The 17,183-nt window shown below is 47.9% G+C and overlaps 2 protein-coding genes across 2 annotated transcripts; one reads left to right on the forward strand and one right to left on the reverse strand.

The window, feature by feature from the left end:
• Nucleotides 1-6,755: 6,755 nt before the first annotated feature.
• LOC121063911 (3-mercaptopyruvate sulfurtransferase-like) lies at nt 6,756-9,618 on the reverse strand. The gene is made up of 3 exons (XM_040544851.1): nt 9,483-9,618; nt 8,368-9,011; nt 6,756-7,764 (listed from the first exon to the last, which is right to left on the reverse strand). The coding sequence occupies exons 2-3, from the start codon at nt 8,960-8,962 to the stop codon at nt 7,466-7,468; spliced, it is 894 nt and encodes a 297-aa protein (XP_040400785.1). The 5' UTR covers nt 8,963-9,011; nt 9,483-9,618; the 3' UTR covers nt 6,756-7,465.
• A 179-nt stretch (nt 9,619-9,797) lies between these two features.
• LOC121063912 (thiosulfate sulfurtransferase) lies at nt 9,798-17,176 on the forward strand. Its single transcript, XM_040544852.1, has 2 exons — nt 9,798-10,453; nt 16,688-17,176. Exons 1-2 carry the CDS (start codon nt 9,868-9,870, stop codon nt 16,984-16,986), a joined length of 885 nt encoding a protein of 294 aa, XP_040400786.1. The 5' UTR covers nt 9,798-9,867; the 3' UTR covers nt 16,987-17,176.
• The last annotated feature ends 7 nt before the right edge of the window (nt 17,177-17,183 follow it).

A 17,183-nucleotide genomic window follows, 5' to 3' on the forward strand; every position in this document is an offset into this window, starting at 1 on the left:
TCCCTGGAGTCAGAAAGAAGAACCAGCTCTCTGACAGTCAGCAGATTAAGCCCATCAGCGCTGTACTCCACGGCTTTCCCTTCAGGAGATATATTACCCCAGGCTCGCAGCTCAGTGCTGCATCAGTTGCCACACTATTCTTGCTGCAAAATGTGCAGACAGCTGCCTTCTTGCTAACATATGTAGCGACACTTCTGGGAACTCTATCTTGGATCTGCATGAAGTGCTGGCAGGGGGCAGGAATAATTTCTCTTCTGGCTCAGAAGAGCCGCTGATTCAGCAGACGTCCCCCCACGCTGTCCTAGCAGCACGAACCTCGCCAGACAGAGACCCCTGTCTCCTTCCCCTGTGCTCCTGTCACCCCTGATGCTGTTTGGGCAGCACAGAGCTCCGATTTTTACTCAGTTCTGCATGTTTTACCTCTGCCCCAGGCACGTGATGCCTGCTGATGCCAACGTGCCAGTCACTCCTTGCTGAATCCAGCCCTGCCTCGGCCACCCCTCCTGCCAGACCAAGCCTGGAGCTCGGCAGCTCATACCCACGGGACTCTGTTCAAATGCAGTCCCTGGCATGGACACAACCTGAACAAGATCTCTCTCCAGCAGCTCTGCTTTTCCCACTCCCACCTAAAGACAGCCGTGCTTGCCAACAGCTCAAGCAAATTGGGGATGGAAAGGAAAGGCTGATGTTTCACCTGAATGTGGCCCAAAGTCTTCCTTCACGTAAAGCTGCTCTGTGGCTCTTCCTTGCCAGGACAATGCAGCACTGCAGAGACACTGTGGTGCCCTACAGACACTTTGTTCTTGCACCTAGATCCTGGGTCTTTTGAGGTGGGAGTTTACTAGGGAAGAGGGTGGAAAAAAAGAGAAAGATCGCATTTTACTCACATTCCTTCCTTGTCTTTTCTTCCTTCCCTCTTTTCTTTTGCTTAAAAATCACTCACATTTATCCTCATGGAACATGAAAGCAGTGTTACCCTTCCCCCAAACCACACAGGACCTTCCTGACAAAGACAGTATAACTGTGTACTTTGCTCCTTGCATGGAGGAGTGCAAAGGGGAGGAGGGGAAGAGAGGGCAACACGGAAAAGGTTTTGAGATTGCTGACCTCCAGCTAATTTAAGCACAGGAACAATTTAGCTGCTGCAGGGTGTAAATTCAAATAACTCTGGATCTCCTTTAATTTATATCAGAAGCTTGGCAGCACTATAGTGACATTAATAGGGAGAGGATGAAAAACTGTTTTTTTCCTACCTGTATGAAGCATTAAATTAGTCCTCCATTATTAAATTAGTCCCCAGCCCTTAGACCACTCTCCACTGAGCAGAGGACATCAAGGATACTCAGACTAATAGTGACCTGAGCTGAAGCATCACACAGAGCAGCACACTGTGGGACTGTTGCCTTTTTACTTCTGGCTCTGAGTCAAGCCACGGCACATTCGAGAGCTCTGCCCTGCACTCTGGTGTGTAAGGGGTGCAGGACCCTGCCATTGCTGGCTACAGCTCCAGCAGAGACAGAGAGGGAGGGCTGTGGCTCCCTGATACGAATGCAGCAGTTGAAGGTGGCAGCCTCTAGCCCCTTATCTTCCCCTCCAAGAAATCTGCCCTGCCTTTGTTTTCTCCCTTCTTCTGTCAAGGGTTCAAGTTGCCTCCCTTTCCTTTAACGCTGTTTCACAGCCCCTCAGTCTCTCTCTCCATTTTAGGTCCACTCTCGTGCTTTTGATGCCTTCTTCCCTAACCTCTTCCATGCCAATACTGCTTACAGTTCAGGGATGGCCTGTCTTCAGAGCACACCTTATTTCATCAACTCCAGCCTCCACCCGTGGCCAACACTTCAAGTCTTGCTCACCCCAGGACAATGGGGTTAAAGGCAAGTTGGTAAATCTGAAGAAATATCCTGCAAGTAAGAAAAGAGGTCAAAGTACATTACTCCCATCCCCAGAGACTTGTTTTCTGCAACATACAGCATCAGCTTTACTGGAACCCCCTAGGTCAGGGAGTTTCCCATACTAAGTGAAAATCATCTTTAGGAAGAAGCCAGTCCAAGGTGAGTTACCATCCTGTTTAGCTGGTGTGGGCTAAGTAAGAGCCTGATTGGCACGTCGTCACCAGACATAGTTCTGAGATGCTAATGGTCTTAAGGACCATTAAAATTACGCAATCGAACAGGGGAGAAATAAATTTAAATAATAAATGCCTGTTCTTCCTGCTTTGATAACTATATACAAAACACTTGCACAGAAACAGCGAGACAGCAGCAAGCAAGAGCTTACACAGGACAGCGTGACTGTGTATTGCCACACAGCCCCAGTGATTACCCAGCTGATTAAAGGGACAGGGCTAATTGCACGCACAGACCAGGGCGTGGAAAGCTGGACAGCCACCTGGTAGATAGGTGGTGGGGCTGAACAGAGACGGGAAATACGGGGAGGGGTAAATTGAGAGTTCTTTGTTCAGCAGCCAGCAGGCCTGCTGCGTAAAGCTGCAGAAAGCTGCAGACACTGCAGCATTCAGTACATACATCGCAGCCTGAAGAGTCCAGCTGGGTACACCGCGTGCAGTGTGTCACTGACGTTGCAGAGCTGCTCTTAGGGAACTGCTGAATTTCGGAGCATCAGTGGGAGCAGGAATGACCACGTGTTGGCAATGTCACTGCTCTGGCAGGCTGGGAACACATGCCTGTGTGATCATTTAGTTAACGAATATACTGTGACATGGGGCACTGGAGAAGAAACTGTCTCCTCTCTCTTACCTACAGGAAGGGAAGGACAAGTAATGCTCTGATATTTGCTATTAAGCCCACAGTGAACTGGGCAAAGAAAACTCCCTACATGGGACATGACGTTGGCAGTAGGACAGTTCCTGTGTAGCCAACAGAACGCAGTTTCACTGCCAGCTGAGCCAGGCATGTTGGAGCGGGAAGAGAAAGGTTCCCTGGCATGCAGGTGAGCTGATCTTTCTCCAGCTCTTTGTGCTTGATGTGGTCTGTGAGCAATGTACCCACATTCAGAATGGTGTGTGAAGTCTGCGTGTGTATGTGCATCACTGAGCACCTCAGCTGGAAGGGTGCTGGGAGAATCACACAGCACCCAGTAGTATGCTGGGGCCAGGAGAGGTGGAAGGAACAAGACAAGCCTCTGCAGGTAACAGTGATTGCTACTGCTCACGCAGAGGCCGTAAGTGGGAAGGGACAGTGGTGCTGGCAGAGGACTGGCTGCTTTGGGATTTGCAAAGTTTGCAGGGGAACAAAAGGTCCACTGGGAACTTGAGTATGAAACAGGGCAGCGGGACTGTACAGCAGGGAAGGAAAAAAAAATGCAGGGGATGAAGAAGTGAGGAACAAGGGACTGTGGGATTGCTGTGAGAGAACTGTCCATGCTTATGCCCTATAAAAAGCGGAGCTGTGTTGCAAACTGTGGTGAAAAGGAGGAGGACATGCATGTGACACAGTCATGTCCCTGGAAGGTGAGCAGAGCCTCCATATATGATAGAATACCTGGCACTAGAGCTGGAAAAAAGGGATCGAGAGGGAGCTGCAGGGATGGCCTGAAGCCCTCAACCCGCTCCTTCTGTCAGTAACACAAACCTTGTGACAACAGACACGGAGAGGTGTCAGCACCAGTGGCAGTAGGAACAGGCCACAGCTACCTGCTCTGAATCCCTGCTTTTCCTGGAGTGGGGTCTGTGTTACACAGTACAGAGGTGTGCAGGTTCTGCTTCCCCACAACCTCCTCTGACAAGAGAAGCATTTTCTCCTCTTTCATCACAGCCCAGGCCCTGAGAGTCTTGTATGGCCAGGCCTGTGGTCAAAACAGGAGCTGCAAATTGATGGGGACTGGTAACGGAGGAGCACTGCCCATTCTATGGCATTTTCTTTTCCCACTGCATTCAGCTCCACAGGCAGACTTACCAAGAAACTGTAGTCCTTCTTCTCTCTCTCCATTACTACTGCTCCACACAGCGTACACACTCGTGTGTCACCAGGCATGGAGCAGATCCACCGCCACCGCCACTGCATCCCTGCAGGCTCAGGGGTACTCAAACTCTTAAAGCTGAGCTGTGCTCTGAAAGAGGCACGGAGTTATCCATTGACCAGACTGCTTTCATAAAGTCACGAACTGCTTTTACTATCTCTAAAATGTATGCACCAATAAAACAATAAAGAGTTTACACGTTGACTTGGGACTCTCAAATTTATATGGAGCTGGAAAAGCTCCAGTCTCAGTTTAGCCACAGGTCAATACGACCTTCCCACATCCGGGCTGTTTTTTAGGCTACTTCTCATCCACGAGACCTATCCCACTCAAGATACGCTATTTCCTACTGGCAAATTCTCCACAGGAGAGTCATGAACATCAGCGATTTGCATTCACATCCACTTCTCCCCTTCCTCGTTTGCAGTTCCCATAGGAAACCCACCCACTGAGTTAGAGACATAAAGATCTGCAGACCATTTATAGTCCTGGTGCAAGTCCCCTCAGCTGTTCCATATGTCCAGTAGCATCTGTTACGGCTCAAAATAGGCTTTTGCAGTCTTCAGGCTTTGAAAACATTGTCTCAGTCCCCTCAGTGTTCCCAGTGCTTTGCCTGCAGCGCGAGAACAGATCTCAGCTAAAGGGAAGTAGAACATCAGAAGACTCTCTCTTGGACAGATTTTTGATGTGTAACAGGGCGTACACAACAAAGACAAAATACCTTGGCATGGGGAGGAAGCTCTCCATTTCTCTTCTGTGGGGAAATCAAGGCAAAGCTAAGTGCCTTGTAAAAGACTTGCTGAAAGCTGAGAAACCAAAGAACTGCTGAGAAGATTCTGTGATTCAAAAGGCAGCAGGGAAAAGGGTAGTTGAGTACTGCCAGCCTCAGCACACATGGCACAGAAGGGAAGGGCCCTGCTGGATGCCGTCGAGTCACAGTGAAAAAACGTAGGGAGAAGGAAGTCGTTTTTATCTTGCCATTCCCAGGTGGCTCGCTGGGCTGTACCAGATACCTTCCCCTGACACATGTGACGAAGAAAAGCAGTTCAGCCTCAAGAAGCAGAGAGATTCCTACTAACCCCAAGGACTGCTCTGTCCTAAAAAGAAGCAGTGCTTAGGCAGATTCTCTGGAAGGATAAGAACCAAAGCCAGCACTTCTGCATCCACTGGAAATGATGAATGAAGTTTGAAAGAATATGTCCATTTTCACTAGTAACTAAATCTTCCTGGAGAAACAGGGCAGGCGCAGCATTCCAGTTTGTCCATTTGTAAATATTGACAAAATCTGCCTCACCTCCCCACCACACCCAGGGTGTTAAGCCTGAATCACCTACCACACTTAAGCCTCTTAGCTTGTGTGATGGTGGGAGAAGCTAGAAATCCTGAACTGAAAAGACGTCACAGGTCAGGTCCTGTTACAGGATCCCATACCAGCCAACACTGTCTGTACAAATATCTTAAAAGTGTCTTAAAAAGCAGGGTCCTTGTTGCGCACACTGGGAGTCCCCTCCACAGAGGGTTTAGAACCAGCTGCTGATCCCCACCAGGGCTTATCCTTTTGTTTTCACGTCAACACCAAACTTCAGCTAAAGAAGCATTTTTAAGTGCCTTCAGTTACAGACCTCAATCAGATGTCCAATGTGACATGTTGACCAGTTCCTCCCTTTCTACTGCAGAAAAGGCTTGTAAGAAAATCATCCCACTTGGAATAAAGCAAGGTGTTGCTACCAGTCTTTACAACACAGCGATTAGATGGGTGGGGAAAAGTCATAAAGCACGGGACTAGAAAATCTTTCCCTAGCTGGAAGAATAAAATCAATTAAACAGCCAATTACATCAGAAGCTGATCTAGAACGGAAGGCCTTCACAATTTGCAGGGCACAATATAACCTGTGAAAAGAAGAGCTTTTGGGAAGTTTAATCCCAAAGAGCTAAATGAAAGCTGGCAAAGATAAAGCTTTGTTGTTTTATCCAGATCTGTGTCCTGCACTGTCTACTAAAGGGTCACTCAACTCAGACCCCTGTGCGCTTCTGTATGCCAGAATCACAGATACAGAGAATAAACCCTCTCCAATGGGATAAGATCCAGCCCTTGTAATCAGCGGCTTGTAGGGGAACCTACAAATCTCTGATAGTAAGCATCCCCTAGAAAGGACGACTGCATCATCCCCCGATGTCCACGGGTACATGTTGCTGCATGCCCAAGAGCAAAAGCTGTCTCATTAACTTTCTAAGTTACCAGTGAGCCAAAATAGGTGCAGGCATTCTTTTTCCAAAGGAGAAAATCCTGGAGAAAACAAACAGTTGAACATTGGCAGGGATACCTAGGGAGATTTCAACTCTGAAATAGAGGACAATGGTCTCACGGAAAAAATCTTGCCATTCTGGGCTATTCGTCTTTGTCTCAGTTCCCCTGTGGTTTTTTTAAGGTTAAACAGTAAGTCTCAAGGACAGAATAGGAACACCCATGCAGTCCAATTTTCACCATGTGAACTGACATCCGCTCTTTGAAGAATCGAGCTGAGACTGCCTAACACGGAGTTTTAAGCCAAAAAGCAAACAGGCAAGGACTAAAAGTAGGAATACAGTGAAAAGTCCCAAGAGAGAGGCATGCCATTGTCTTTCATCAGCTGAAGAGCTCGTTGAAGGTAAGAGAAGTAGTTCTACGCATGAAAGAAGACTTCTCATTTCAATCATCTAAACAAATTGATCCCATGAAAATCGATTTCCTGGAAAGGACTCGCCCAAGCAACATTCACATAAGCTCCATTCAGCAGAAAGACCTTGAAACAAATGTTTATTTACTTCTTTTTACTTCCAGAATCTTTTTTTTGTTTGTTTGTTTTAAGGAGCGATTTGGTGCCATGGGGGTACAAAACTGGCTAAGCACACATTGCAGTTAACAGTCCAAGTGCAAGAAGAAATGCAAACTAAATCTCTAAACCCACAAAGTGCCAACCTCAAAGCCGTATCTCCTCCATTAAGAGCTATGTTTTTTCCTTAGGCTTTGCACCCAAAACGGCCCTAGTGTGCGTGGCTGGCTTCTAGGACAGAGGCAGAGAGTAAGACCATGAGGCACAGTTATACAAGTATGACCGTCCTGTGACTAAACATGGTGGAATGTCCTGAGTCATAAGCCTGGCCTGACTCAATTAACATCCCCACAGTGCCACCAGCACTCTCTCCCTTCCAGCTGGTACTGTACAATGGTCACAGAATCGCAGAACAGTCAAAGTTGGATGGGAACTCTGGAGGCCATCTGTTCCAACCCACCTGCTCATGCATGGTCACCTAGAGCAGGCTGCCCAAGTCGTCTTTATGCTCCTAAGCAGCAGGGGTTGAGGAAGGAGAAGGTGCTGAAGAATCATGTGCCCATACTTGTTACCCAACTCCTTCACTTCATGACACTTGCCCAGGAACATTAAACCCATCTTTTCCAAACTCTGTTTCAAGGCAAATTATCTGTACGACTGGGAGATGAAGCAGCTCATTACATAGTCTTCCCCTTTCCATCAGAAACAATATTTTCAGGATCTGCCCGCATGTACCATTCCACCCAGGCCCCATCATACACGGCGACATCTGGTTTGCCACAGAGGTATGCCCCCAGAGCCACGTGGCAGGCAGTGACCCCAGAGCCACATGTTGCTACCAGAGGCTTTGAGAGGTCCACCTTCTTCTCATGGAACAGACTTCTGATCTGCTCAGGGGTCTTCTCTATGCCGGACTCTGTGAGGAAACTGGTGAAGGGAATGTTCACGGAGCCAGGGATATGACCAGGCTCAATTCCTGGAAGAAAAGCAGCACAGATAGGAATTAAACTCTACTGTCCAGGACGAATCCATCACAAACCCCATTCTCTGTTTCTCTAGGAGGGGTACTTACTGTTTAGTGTATTTTGTTAAAATAAATACATTTATTTCTGTTACAGCTTGCTTTACTAGATTACTGATAACTCAGGAAGGATGGCTCTAGCCTTCAGGTTATTAAATGTACAGAAAATCCTGTCATTAAGCTCTATTCTTCTTCCCAGCTCCCTCCACCAGAGCAACCCACTCTGCAGAGTTGCTCATTGAAGCACTTCCACAGGTTCTTCTGATGGAAGAGAAGCCAGTACATGGAGAGATTAACACATATCTTTGAGGTCTATGAAAGCTACTTTCCTCACCCCAGCCCTTCGTAAGAAAAAATACACATTTTTCCCACTCCTGAGTTTTCTGACAAGAGCACTAGTCACTCAGTGGGCGAGGAGAGCAGGTGGATATATTGTATTAAATTCCATCCCATAAAGGGCGACTATATTTCCCATCACTACTTCTACAGGAGTCAAACTTACAGACACCTTACATATAAGCCCTGGTTACTACGCCAGTATCTCAGCAGACACATTACCGTCTCGGGGCTCTGGCTCTATACCCTGGAACCGTCCTGCTGCACGCGCATCCACTACTTGGAAGTGGTGGGAATCCAAGTTATCTAAGATGTCCTCATAGGTTTTCACCATGCCCCTGTCCAAGGTGGCGTGGAACTCAGAGTGAGCTACTGGACTTTTCCCAGAGCTCAGCGGAAATCCCTCTCGCAGCCAGTTCTTCAGGCCACCATCTAATAGGGAAACTGCTTCATGTCCAAAGATCCTGAACATCCACCAAACTCGAGGTGCTGAGAAGAGACCTTGGTCGCTGCCATCATACACCACAACATGGGAATCATTCCCTACACCCAGCTTCCCTACATATTCAGCAAAGTCACTGGCTTTAGGCAGCATATGATCGTAAGGTGAAGTACGGTCACTGCACTGGTCAATATCGAAGAAAACAGCACCGGGGATGTGGCGTTCCTCAAATTCCTGCTTCGGGTCACGCTTCATCTTCGGCAAATACCAAGATGCGTCCACGACTTTCAAGGCCTGTCCAGCTTGCTGGGACCTGATGGCTTCTGAAAGCCATTTTGCAGACACCAGAGCACGGTAGAGGAGCTGTTGCGACATCACTCCTGAATCCTGGCCAAGATTACCTGATCTCCGGTAATCCACCTATCTGCAAAAGCAAGAAAGTCACAAATTAGAGACCAGCCTCACAATAAGTGACCAGACAAAGATGTGTTTTGGAACCAAAGCCCTGTGCCCACACTGAAATGAGAACTTAAAGCCTACAGGGAGGAGTTTGACGCGCTCCAGCCCTAGGAATAAGGAGTTTCACAAAGTTCAGCCTAAACCCCGCACCGAGAGGGGCAGCTACGGCAGAGTTCTGCCCCGCACCCAGCCACCACAGCCCCCTGGCCCTTCTACACCCATCGCCCATCAACCAGCACTGACAGCAACACGAGGGCAGCAGGACAGCCCTGGGACCCTGACCATTAGGACCTGAACGTCCTGCTGCTCCCACACCTCCCTGGAGCCCACCTCCAGCTGCGGCCTCACCCGGGCACCACCGGGCGCTGCCACACGCCCCGCCGCCCCAGCCACCAACCCCCCGCGCAGGGGAGGGGAAAGCCACGGGGCCCCGTACCTCCGTGCCAGGCCTCTGCCGAGGATCACCAAGCCTCGGTCCCCTCCAGCCGGGCCCTACACCGCCTCCGGGGCCCTCCCAGCGGGCCGGTCCCAGGCGGTGCCGCCCGCCCCCGCACCGCCCCTCGCCACCCCGGGTCCCCCCGCCGCGGCGCGGGGCCGCCATTTTGTGTGTGTGTGCGGGGTATTGGGGGGGGGCAGCCCACTTTCGGCTGTCCCGCGGCCTTCCCTCGTTATCAGGGGGGTATTTGGGGATCCGAGCCCCTTCCCCTCCGCTTCGCTTGGCAGCCCGAGGGGACGGCACCGGCCCGCCCCGCCCGTACGGGCTGATTGGCCGTGTCCCGGCTCCGCCACCGCCGCTTCGGCCTCGGGCTCTGGCTTCCGAGATGGCGGCGCAGGTGCTCGGCAAGGCGCTGGTGTCCGCCAAATGGCTGTCCGAGGCCGTGAAGGCCGGGAGGGTCGGGGCTGGCTTGCGGGTGCTCGACGCCTCCTGGTACCCGCCGCAGGAGCGAAACGCCCGGCAGGAGTTCAGGGAGAGCCACATCCCCGGGGCGTCCTTCTTCGACATCGAAGAGTGCCGGGACAAGTCGTCCCCGTATGACTTCATGCTGCCCAGCGAGGCTCACTTCGCCGACTACGTGGGGCACCTGGGGATCGGCAACGACACCCACGTCGTGGTGTACGACGGGGACAAGGTGGGCACTTTCTACGCCCCCCGCGCCTGGTGGATGTTTCGGGTCTTCGGGCACCGCGAGGTGTCGGTGCTGAACGGCGGCTTCAAGAACTGGGTGAAGGAGGGCCACCCCGTGACGGCCGAGGTCAGCCAGCCCACGCCAGCTGTGTTTAAGGCCAAGCTGGACAAGACCCTGCTGAAGACCTTCGAGGAGATGATGGAGAATGTGGGGTCCAGGCGGTTCCAGGTAGTGGATTCCCGCCCTGAGGGCCGGTTTCGGGGGACTGAGCTGGACCAAGGTAAAGAAGGGACAACAGCACCCGACCCCCGCACTGAAGTAGGTTGAGTGTTGATGATAGTCTGAGCATAATAATTCCTCACGGCCAGCAGGCATGCATCAGCCTAACTCATGGATTTCCCTTAAGCCATATACGGTTGAGCATTCGGATCCCGGCGCCCTCGTGGGATGCTTTTCTTGAAATTCATTATAAAGCTGCAGGAGAAAATAGCAGAAAAAGAAGCAGGAACGCCTGGAGGTGTGCTGTCAGTTGGCTCCAGGATCCCCTATACCACACCCTGCAGCAGTTAATCAGACAGAATGCAAACATGGGAGATGAGAGCTTCCAGGGGGTTCTTTAGGGCCCAGTCTAATAGTAACAGGCACATACAATCAGTATTAAGACAGGCACCTCTCACCTATGTGAATGCACCAGCAAAAGCCCAGGTTGTTTTAGGCAGTGCTGTAACCCAAGAGACATTTTCCTTTTTGCTCTGGTTCCCAACAAATAGAGAACTTGCTGGTCCCGATCAAAGGTCATTTGCTCTCTGCTGTAAATCAAACAGGCCTAAATAAGGAAAGCCCCAAACCTTTCCCAAACATTTGTGCTGTCACCCTGTCTCTTTTTGCAAGTAGAAGGAATAAAAATTGATTTAGTTACCTCAGTCCCATGCTGGATATGCAAGCAACAGAGGTGGGAGAAATAACATGTGCAGTGGGGACAGCTGGTACAGTAGCGTGCTTCAAATGAAATTCAAGTTGGTTGCTAAAGGAGGCCCATAGCATGTAATTTAAGCCTTCGTATATTGCAGAACGTCTTCCCCTCCAAATCAGTATCAGAAACGGCTTTAAAAATCTGGACATTTAAAAACAATATGAAAAACTCAACAACAGTCTGGTCATGAATTATGATCTGCTCCATAGGAGTGGATGTGCAGCAGGTTTCTGTGTTCCTGTGACTGTGCTGTGCCTCCACGTTGCAGGTGCGCTGTCACTCTGTCCTGAACGTTTCATTATGTGTGTGCTGCTTCGCAGCCATCGAGTGGGACACTGCATCCCAAGCTCTGAGGACCTAATCCTGAAATAAATTCCCCCAGCCAAACCTCAGGACTGTTTGGATGTAATGGCTCTGTGCACTTGGTTCGCCTAAGTGTCTGTGGTGAACCCTAAACACGACCTGTGCTTGATGCTGCAGAAGGTGGGAGTGGATGGGAGTGATAGCGGATATTGTTGCAGGGAGAGAGGGGAGTTAGGCTTATCACTCATTCTGTTTCTTCACCTATTGCAGCCCATCAAAGTGAAGGTGGAATTTTAATCTTAAGACATGATTAAAGCCCCCTTGCTGATAGAGCTGATGGATTTCACATTCTCTTTTCCAAAGTGGAGTTGTCACTGGGTGACAAATACCGCAGCCCGTGTGACATCATCTTGAAAACAGATTTCTCCTTTGAAATGAGTCAGCATGGAACAGTTTATTTGTGGTGGTCCAGTTTTGCTTCCCACAGCAGATCCAGCAGGGTAAGCACTCCAGCTGCAGCTGCTCGTTCTGCAAGAGCTCGACAGCTTTCTGAGCCAGGCCAGCCAATAGCTGTGCTACAGCCAGCGGTGGGTAAAAGGCAGTGCTTACACCTAAAAGAACAATTTGAAATCAATGCTGATTAATTACAGGGGTCATTCCATCAGGGAGGAGAAACATAGCCTGCAATTTAGAAAAAGAAGAATGGTCTTGAGGTTAAGGAACTTAATGTGTTCTCAGGTGATTTCAGTTTAATTATTGCCTCAGCTCTTGACTTCTTAATTAAGTCCATTAATCTCTGCAGTTCCATGAACTCCATCACCAGAAGAGGCTAATTTCAGCTGATGCTTTTGTCTGCTTCGTTTTTCACTTCCTTATGGTAGGAATTAGCTGCCCCTGCTTTATTTTTATGCAGCAGTCACCTTGCTGGTGACTTAGATCTTGTAATGTTTAAGATAAGTCACGGTACATACTTCATTTTCAGTTGCAGGTAGACGTTTACAAAGGTTGCCAGCATGGAGAAAGGTAGATGTTGTGCCTTCAAGTTGGGTCTCAGAGGTCTTAAATACAGGTATGGCTTTGGATGAAAAAGAAGCTCTGATGGTAGTGCTTGGTGTGCAGCCCTGACCTGTGCACAGAGTGGGTAAAGTTATCCCTACAGAGTGCTGTGTCCCTAGAGGAGCTGGCAACTCGGGACTGGCTTGGCTCATGAGCTATGTTTCAGCAGTAGCCAAACCAACCTACTCACACAGGTGCTGCAGGGTGCAGGTCCAGGGAACCAGCCTGAACAGAGGCCATCCAGGGACAGATGATAAAAATAATTGTAAGGTGGTTACCAGTGCTGATTCTCTCTGAGTATTTTTCACAAAAAGAAACGAGGAACAGGAATTGTGGCTGAACAAAAGTATATAAAAAGAAGGGAAAATTGCCAGACAACAAAATCTGTTCACTAAAAAAGAAAGTAAACCCTAAGCTGCTTAATGAACTTCCAGCCATTTTTATTTCTCATTCTCAGACCTTGGGTGGTCCCTGTCTCCCTTGCTCCCATCTTCCAAGCTCTTATTTTGACCTGCTCCAAACAAAAAGCTTTTGCTCAGCTTGAATGATAAGTAGCAGTGGGAGGGAGAATGAAATGTTGCTGCTCCTTTCTCTAAGTGGAGTCTGCAGCTTGGAGCAAACTGACTGTTATGTTGTCCATGAAGTAATACTCAAGGCACAACATTGAGAGTGTGACTTTCAAAGTCTCTTTCATCCCACAGGAGCTTACAGTCAGAGCTGTCCATCTTTGTGACAAGGTTGACAAACATAAGATGCCAGGCTCGAGGTCGTGCCAGTTCTTAGAGTTGACTCTTCTGGCCATATACACACACAGTATTTTGACATTGGTGGCAAAGGCTTATTGATTTGAAAATGAAGATCTGTCAGGCCGGGACTGAGCTTAAAGTGTTCTTCCAATGAGTTCACAGTAGGTCAGATAAGATCTTTAATGGTCCACTTGAAGACATACAGTTTTAATGAAAGAGAGAGGGAAAAAAGGCAACAGAGGAGGATTTTGGAGAGAGCAGCTATTTGCAGTCAGCTAACTCCGAGACCACAGGGAGTTAAATGCGAACAAGGCACATCTTTTATCTTTTTGCCCTTAAGAAATCCCATTTGGAGCTTTTGTCACAAAGGGAAAGTCTGGAGAAAAGGAACTGTGGTCTTAGCTAGGCAAATAGCCAATGAAAAAAAGAGATGTTTAAGCAGAGAACCTAACAGATGTGGAAAAGGGGATTAAACAGTGAAGAAGATAACATATTACAGGTTACAGAGAGTGAGGGAGGATTGCCAGAAGCCCAGCTGAGTGAAACTTGGCAAAGGAAATTAATACAAATAACAAAAACTGTTGGAGCAAAGTGTAAAAAGCAAATAAGGAGAGAAGGAGTGAATAAGGTCGCTATGCAGTTAGCAGGGGTTCTGGATGAAAGATCGTGTACAGCCTCCGAATTGCAGCGAGTCAGTGCTGCTGGCTTTTTGTTTTTCCTGAGGATAAAGTCTTAGAGAGTGAGGAGTAGCAACAGGAAGGGGAAAGAGGAGGAAATGATCATTTCTAAACGGGGAGTATAACCAAAAGCTATCCATGTGCTCGGATCTGTAAGGCAGAAGATCTCTATCCCAAATACGTGCCAAAAATCAGTTGTGACATTGCAACTCCATGAAGCAAGACATTTAGTAAGTAGATCACATCAGAGCATGTTTTTATAGGACTGACACACTAGCAAAGCTTGTATTTTTAATTTAGGATAAAAGGTACAGCATAACTTGTGCGGCTTTTGATCTATTAGCATAACATCAATAGATTGGAAGGTTTTCAAAAGACTTTTCAAGAAAAAGTATTTGAAGTGAGAGCAATATTGAATAAAATACCTTGGTAAACTTGCACTGCAACTAAGGACTCTGTTTCTTTGACAACAGAATTGATTTGCCGGGTAAAAGAAAAGGGAACATTCATGCCTGGATGTTGTGTCTGGATACTTTTTCCAGCTATTGGAAGCAGCCACAAAGTAGATTTGATCCGTTCGAACTTTGACCCACGCTTGGAAGCAACAGAAGAGGATTGCAAGAACCTCAGATGTAATTTGGCCTTGACAACGGCAGTTATTAACCTCCTGTTTATCAGTCGAGATGCCAGGAAATGACACTTTTCTTATCTAGTAGACAAGGGAACCTATAAAGTGATTCTTGTAGTAGCTGGGAGTCAAGCTCTGTAATCCTAGGGTCCCTTCCTTGAGTTTACAAGGGTGACTGCATGCCTCTGGTGTAGAGTATGGCTTTGTGTCATCTGAGGCACGAGTGGATGTATCTTCTCTTCTCTTCAGGTCCTGCTCTGTCCAGCTTTGCCTTCCAGTCCTGTGCTTCTCTGCTCTTGTCCTAGAAGAGAGGGAGCTGATAAAACTTCCTCAGCCACTCCAGAGCACTTCTTAGGCAGTCCAAGGAGCTGTGGTTGTGCAGTGTCAGCTAGTTCTTTCAGCTGAACACCCACATACATGAGTAAATGCTGTTTCTACAGAATTCCCTGTCTTGAGCTCTGGTCTCTCTGACAAACTTCAGAATGTCTGGAGCAAGGAAATCTCGCTATAGATGAAAGCCAAAATACTCTAAAATGAGACTGTTCTTTTCAGATCTGCTGAGCTCTGAACTAAAAATTCGTTTAGTCTTTATTAAGTGAGTATAGAACTTAATAAACTTTAATAAGTGGTCTGCAATAAGAAAGGGATACAAACCTATGTATTGTGGACAGTCATGACCACGGGGTCTGGAACAGCTAAGAACTGAATCAGCGACCTGGCAAGCTTCTTTGAGCAAGATCTGGCCCCTCTTGTTCAGCCCCCATGACGTCTTGACCTCAGTAGACTTCCCCAGTGTCCCCCTCCACTCAGGATGAATTAAGAGACAAAGATAGTCCATCTCGGACAGAGAGATTTTGTGAAGTGGACTAGGGGCAGCTTCGCGTGTCTTTAGGCTGTCACTTTTGCCCAGCTGAGCAAAAATCCCCTCCCCAACACCCCCCTAAAATCCTGTTTTTCCCTTGTGGCGTGTCTCGTGACATCATGACATCACTCTGCATGAGCAATGAAACTGCAGTATCGTTACGATGATGCCAATCTCTGACCAAGTGTTACTTTAATCATTTGGCAGTGACAAAGGTTCCCTGCCCCAATCTTTCCCCATCTCTTGAGATCAGCTACCCTGATGACTGAGGGAATTGGAAAGCTATAAATGAAACATTACCATTTCCGTAGCTTTCCCAGGGCTGTCTTGTTAGAAATTCAAACCTAGCAAGGAGCCATTCCCTGAAATGCATTTTCAATGTAATATTTAATATTTCCTGCTCCAATGGGGCTTGATCTAAAGCCTCTCAAAGTCAGTGGAAAAACTCCAGTTGAGTGTAATAGATTTCAATTAAGCCTGTAGTGACAGAGTTTGAATTTCAAGGATGCAATGAAATTCTCATTCATTGTATCTCTAGATCTGCTTCTCTCTAGAGACCTTGTTCTTGAGATGTAACTTTCAACTTACGCGAAGTGGTCAGCTGTACCAGTAGAAAAACAGAAGCCATGCTGAGTTTATCCGTGGAGTGGATAAGAAGTGTTACAAAATCTAAATTCTCACTCCTCTGACCCTATTGCCCTGGTATAGCTGCCTCAGCAGTAATGCGCATGACGTTAAGGTCGCTGTACTTTTCTGAAGCATGATTTTAATGTGGCACAGGAATAAGCTGTGAACAGAAAGCTACTTTCACAAATTTCACCTACAAGCCACAGCTCTTGCTTCTGAAAGCTGTGTCACTACACACCGCTGGCATAGGTGGGTAAGGTCAGAAATACACTGTTATATTTCTCTTCACACAGATCCCCTTCATGCCTTTGCTAGGATCTTTCCTGTGGTGGCTGTTTGATTCTTGTCACATCCAGGGCTGCCAAAGCCTTCAGATTCCTACCTCCTATTGCTTTCAGGGCGGTAATAGTTTGCTAAAAATCCTGGAAGTTTTGACTTTAGCAAAGTTGAATAATCTTTGTCCTCCTCTTTTTAGCCCCCTGTTGCTTTGCATCATCGTCATATCCTGAAACAAATGAGTATCCTGGAGAGACTGGGAGTGTCTGCAGTGATATCTCTGTAGTGTCTCTTTTTGTAGGTGTCTTTCATCACCTTCATTAACGTCTCCCTGCTCATATTTTCTTTTCTTGTTCCCTCTTGCAGGGCTGGAATCTGGTCACATCCCCGGTGCTGTGAACATACCCTTCCAATCATTCCTAACAGAAACTGGCCATGAGAAGAGTATTGAGGAGATTCAACAGATGTTCCGCGAGAAGAAAGTGGATCTCTCAAAGCCACTGACAATCACGTGCCGTAAAGGCGTCACGGCATGTCACATTGCCTTGGCGGCCTACCTGTGTGGCAAGCCTGACGTGTCCATTTATGATGGTTCTTGGTCGGAGTGGTTCCACCGTGCCCCACCTGAGTACAAGGTCTCTGAGATGAAGCGCAACAAGGCCTAGAAGGAGCGTTGTTTCTTGGGCAGTGAGATCTAGCGGCAATCTCCAGCCCAGGCCACAGGGAAAGGGAGGAAGTGGAAATAAAGAAAAATCGTGCTGATTTGTATTTTGCCAATTTTTCTAAGAATGATCAGTAGCTTTTTATGACTTCTTACACTTTCTCACAATGAAATAAAATTTACTTCAAAGATGATGCATTT

The sequence above is a fragment of the Cygnus olor genome, chromosome 1, assembly GCF_009769625.2.
Source record: "Cygnus olor isolate bCygOlo1 chromosome 1, bCygOlo1.pri.v2, whole genome shotgun sequence".
NCBI classification, from domain to species: domain Eukaryota; kingdom Metazoa; phylum Chordata; class Aves; order Anseriformes; family Anatidae; genus Cygnus; species Cygnus olor.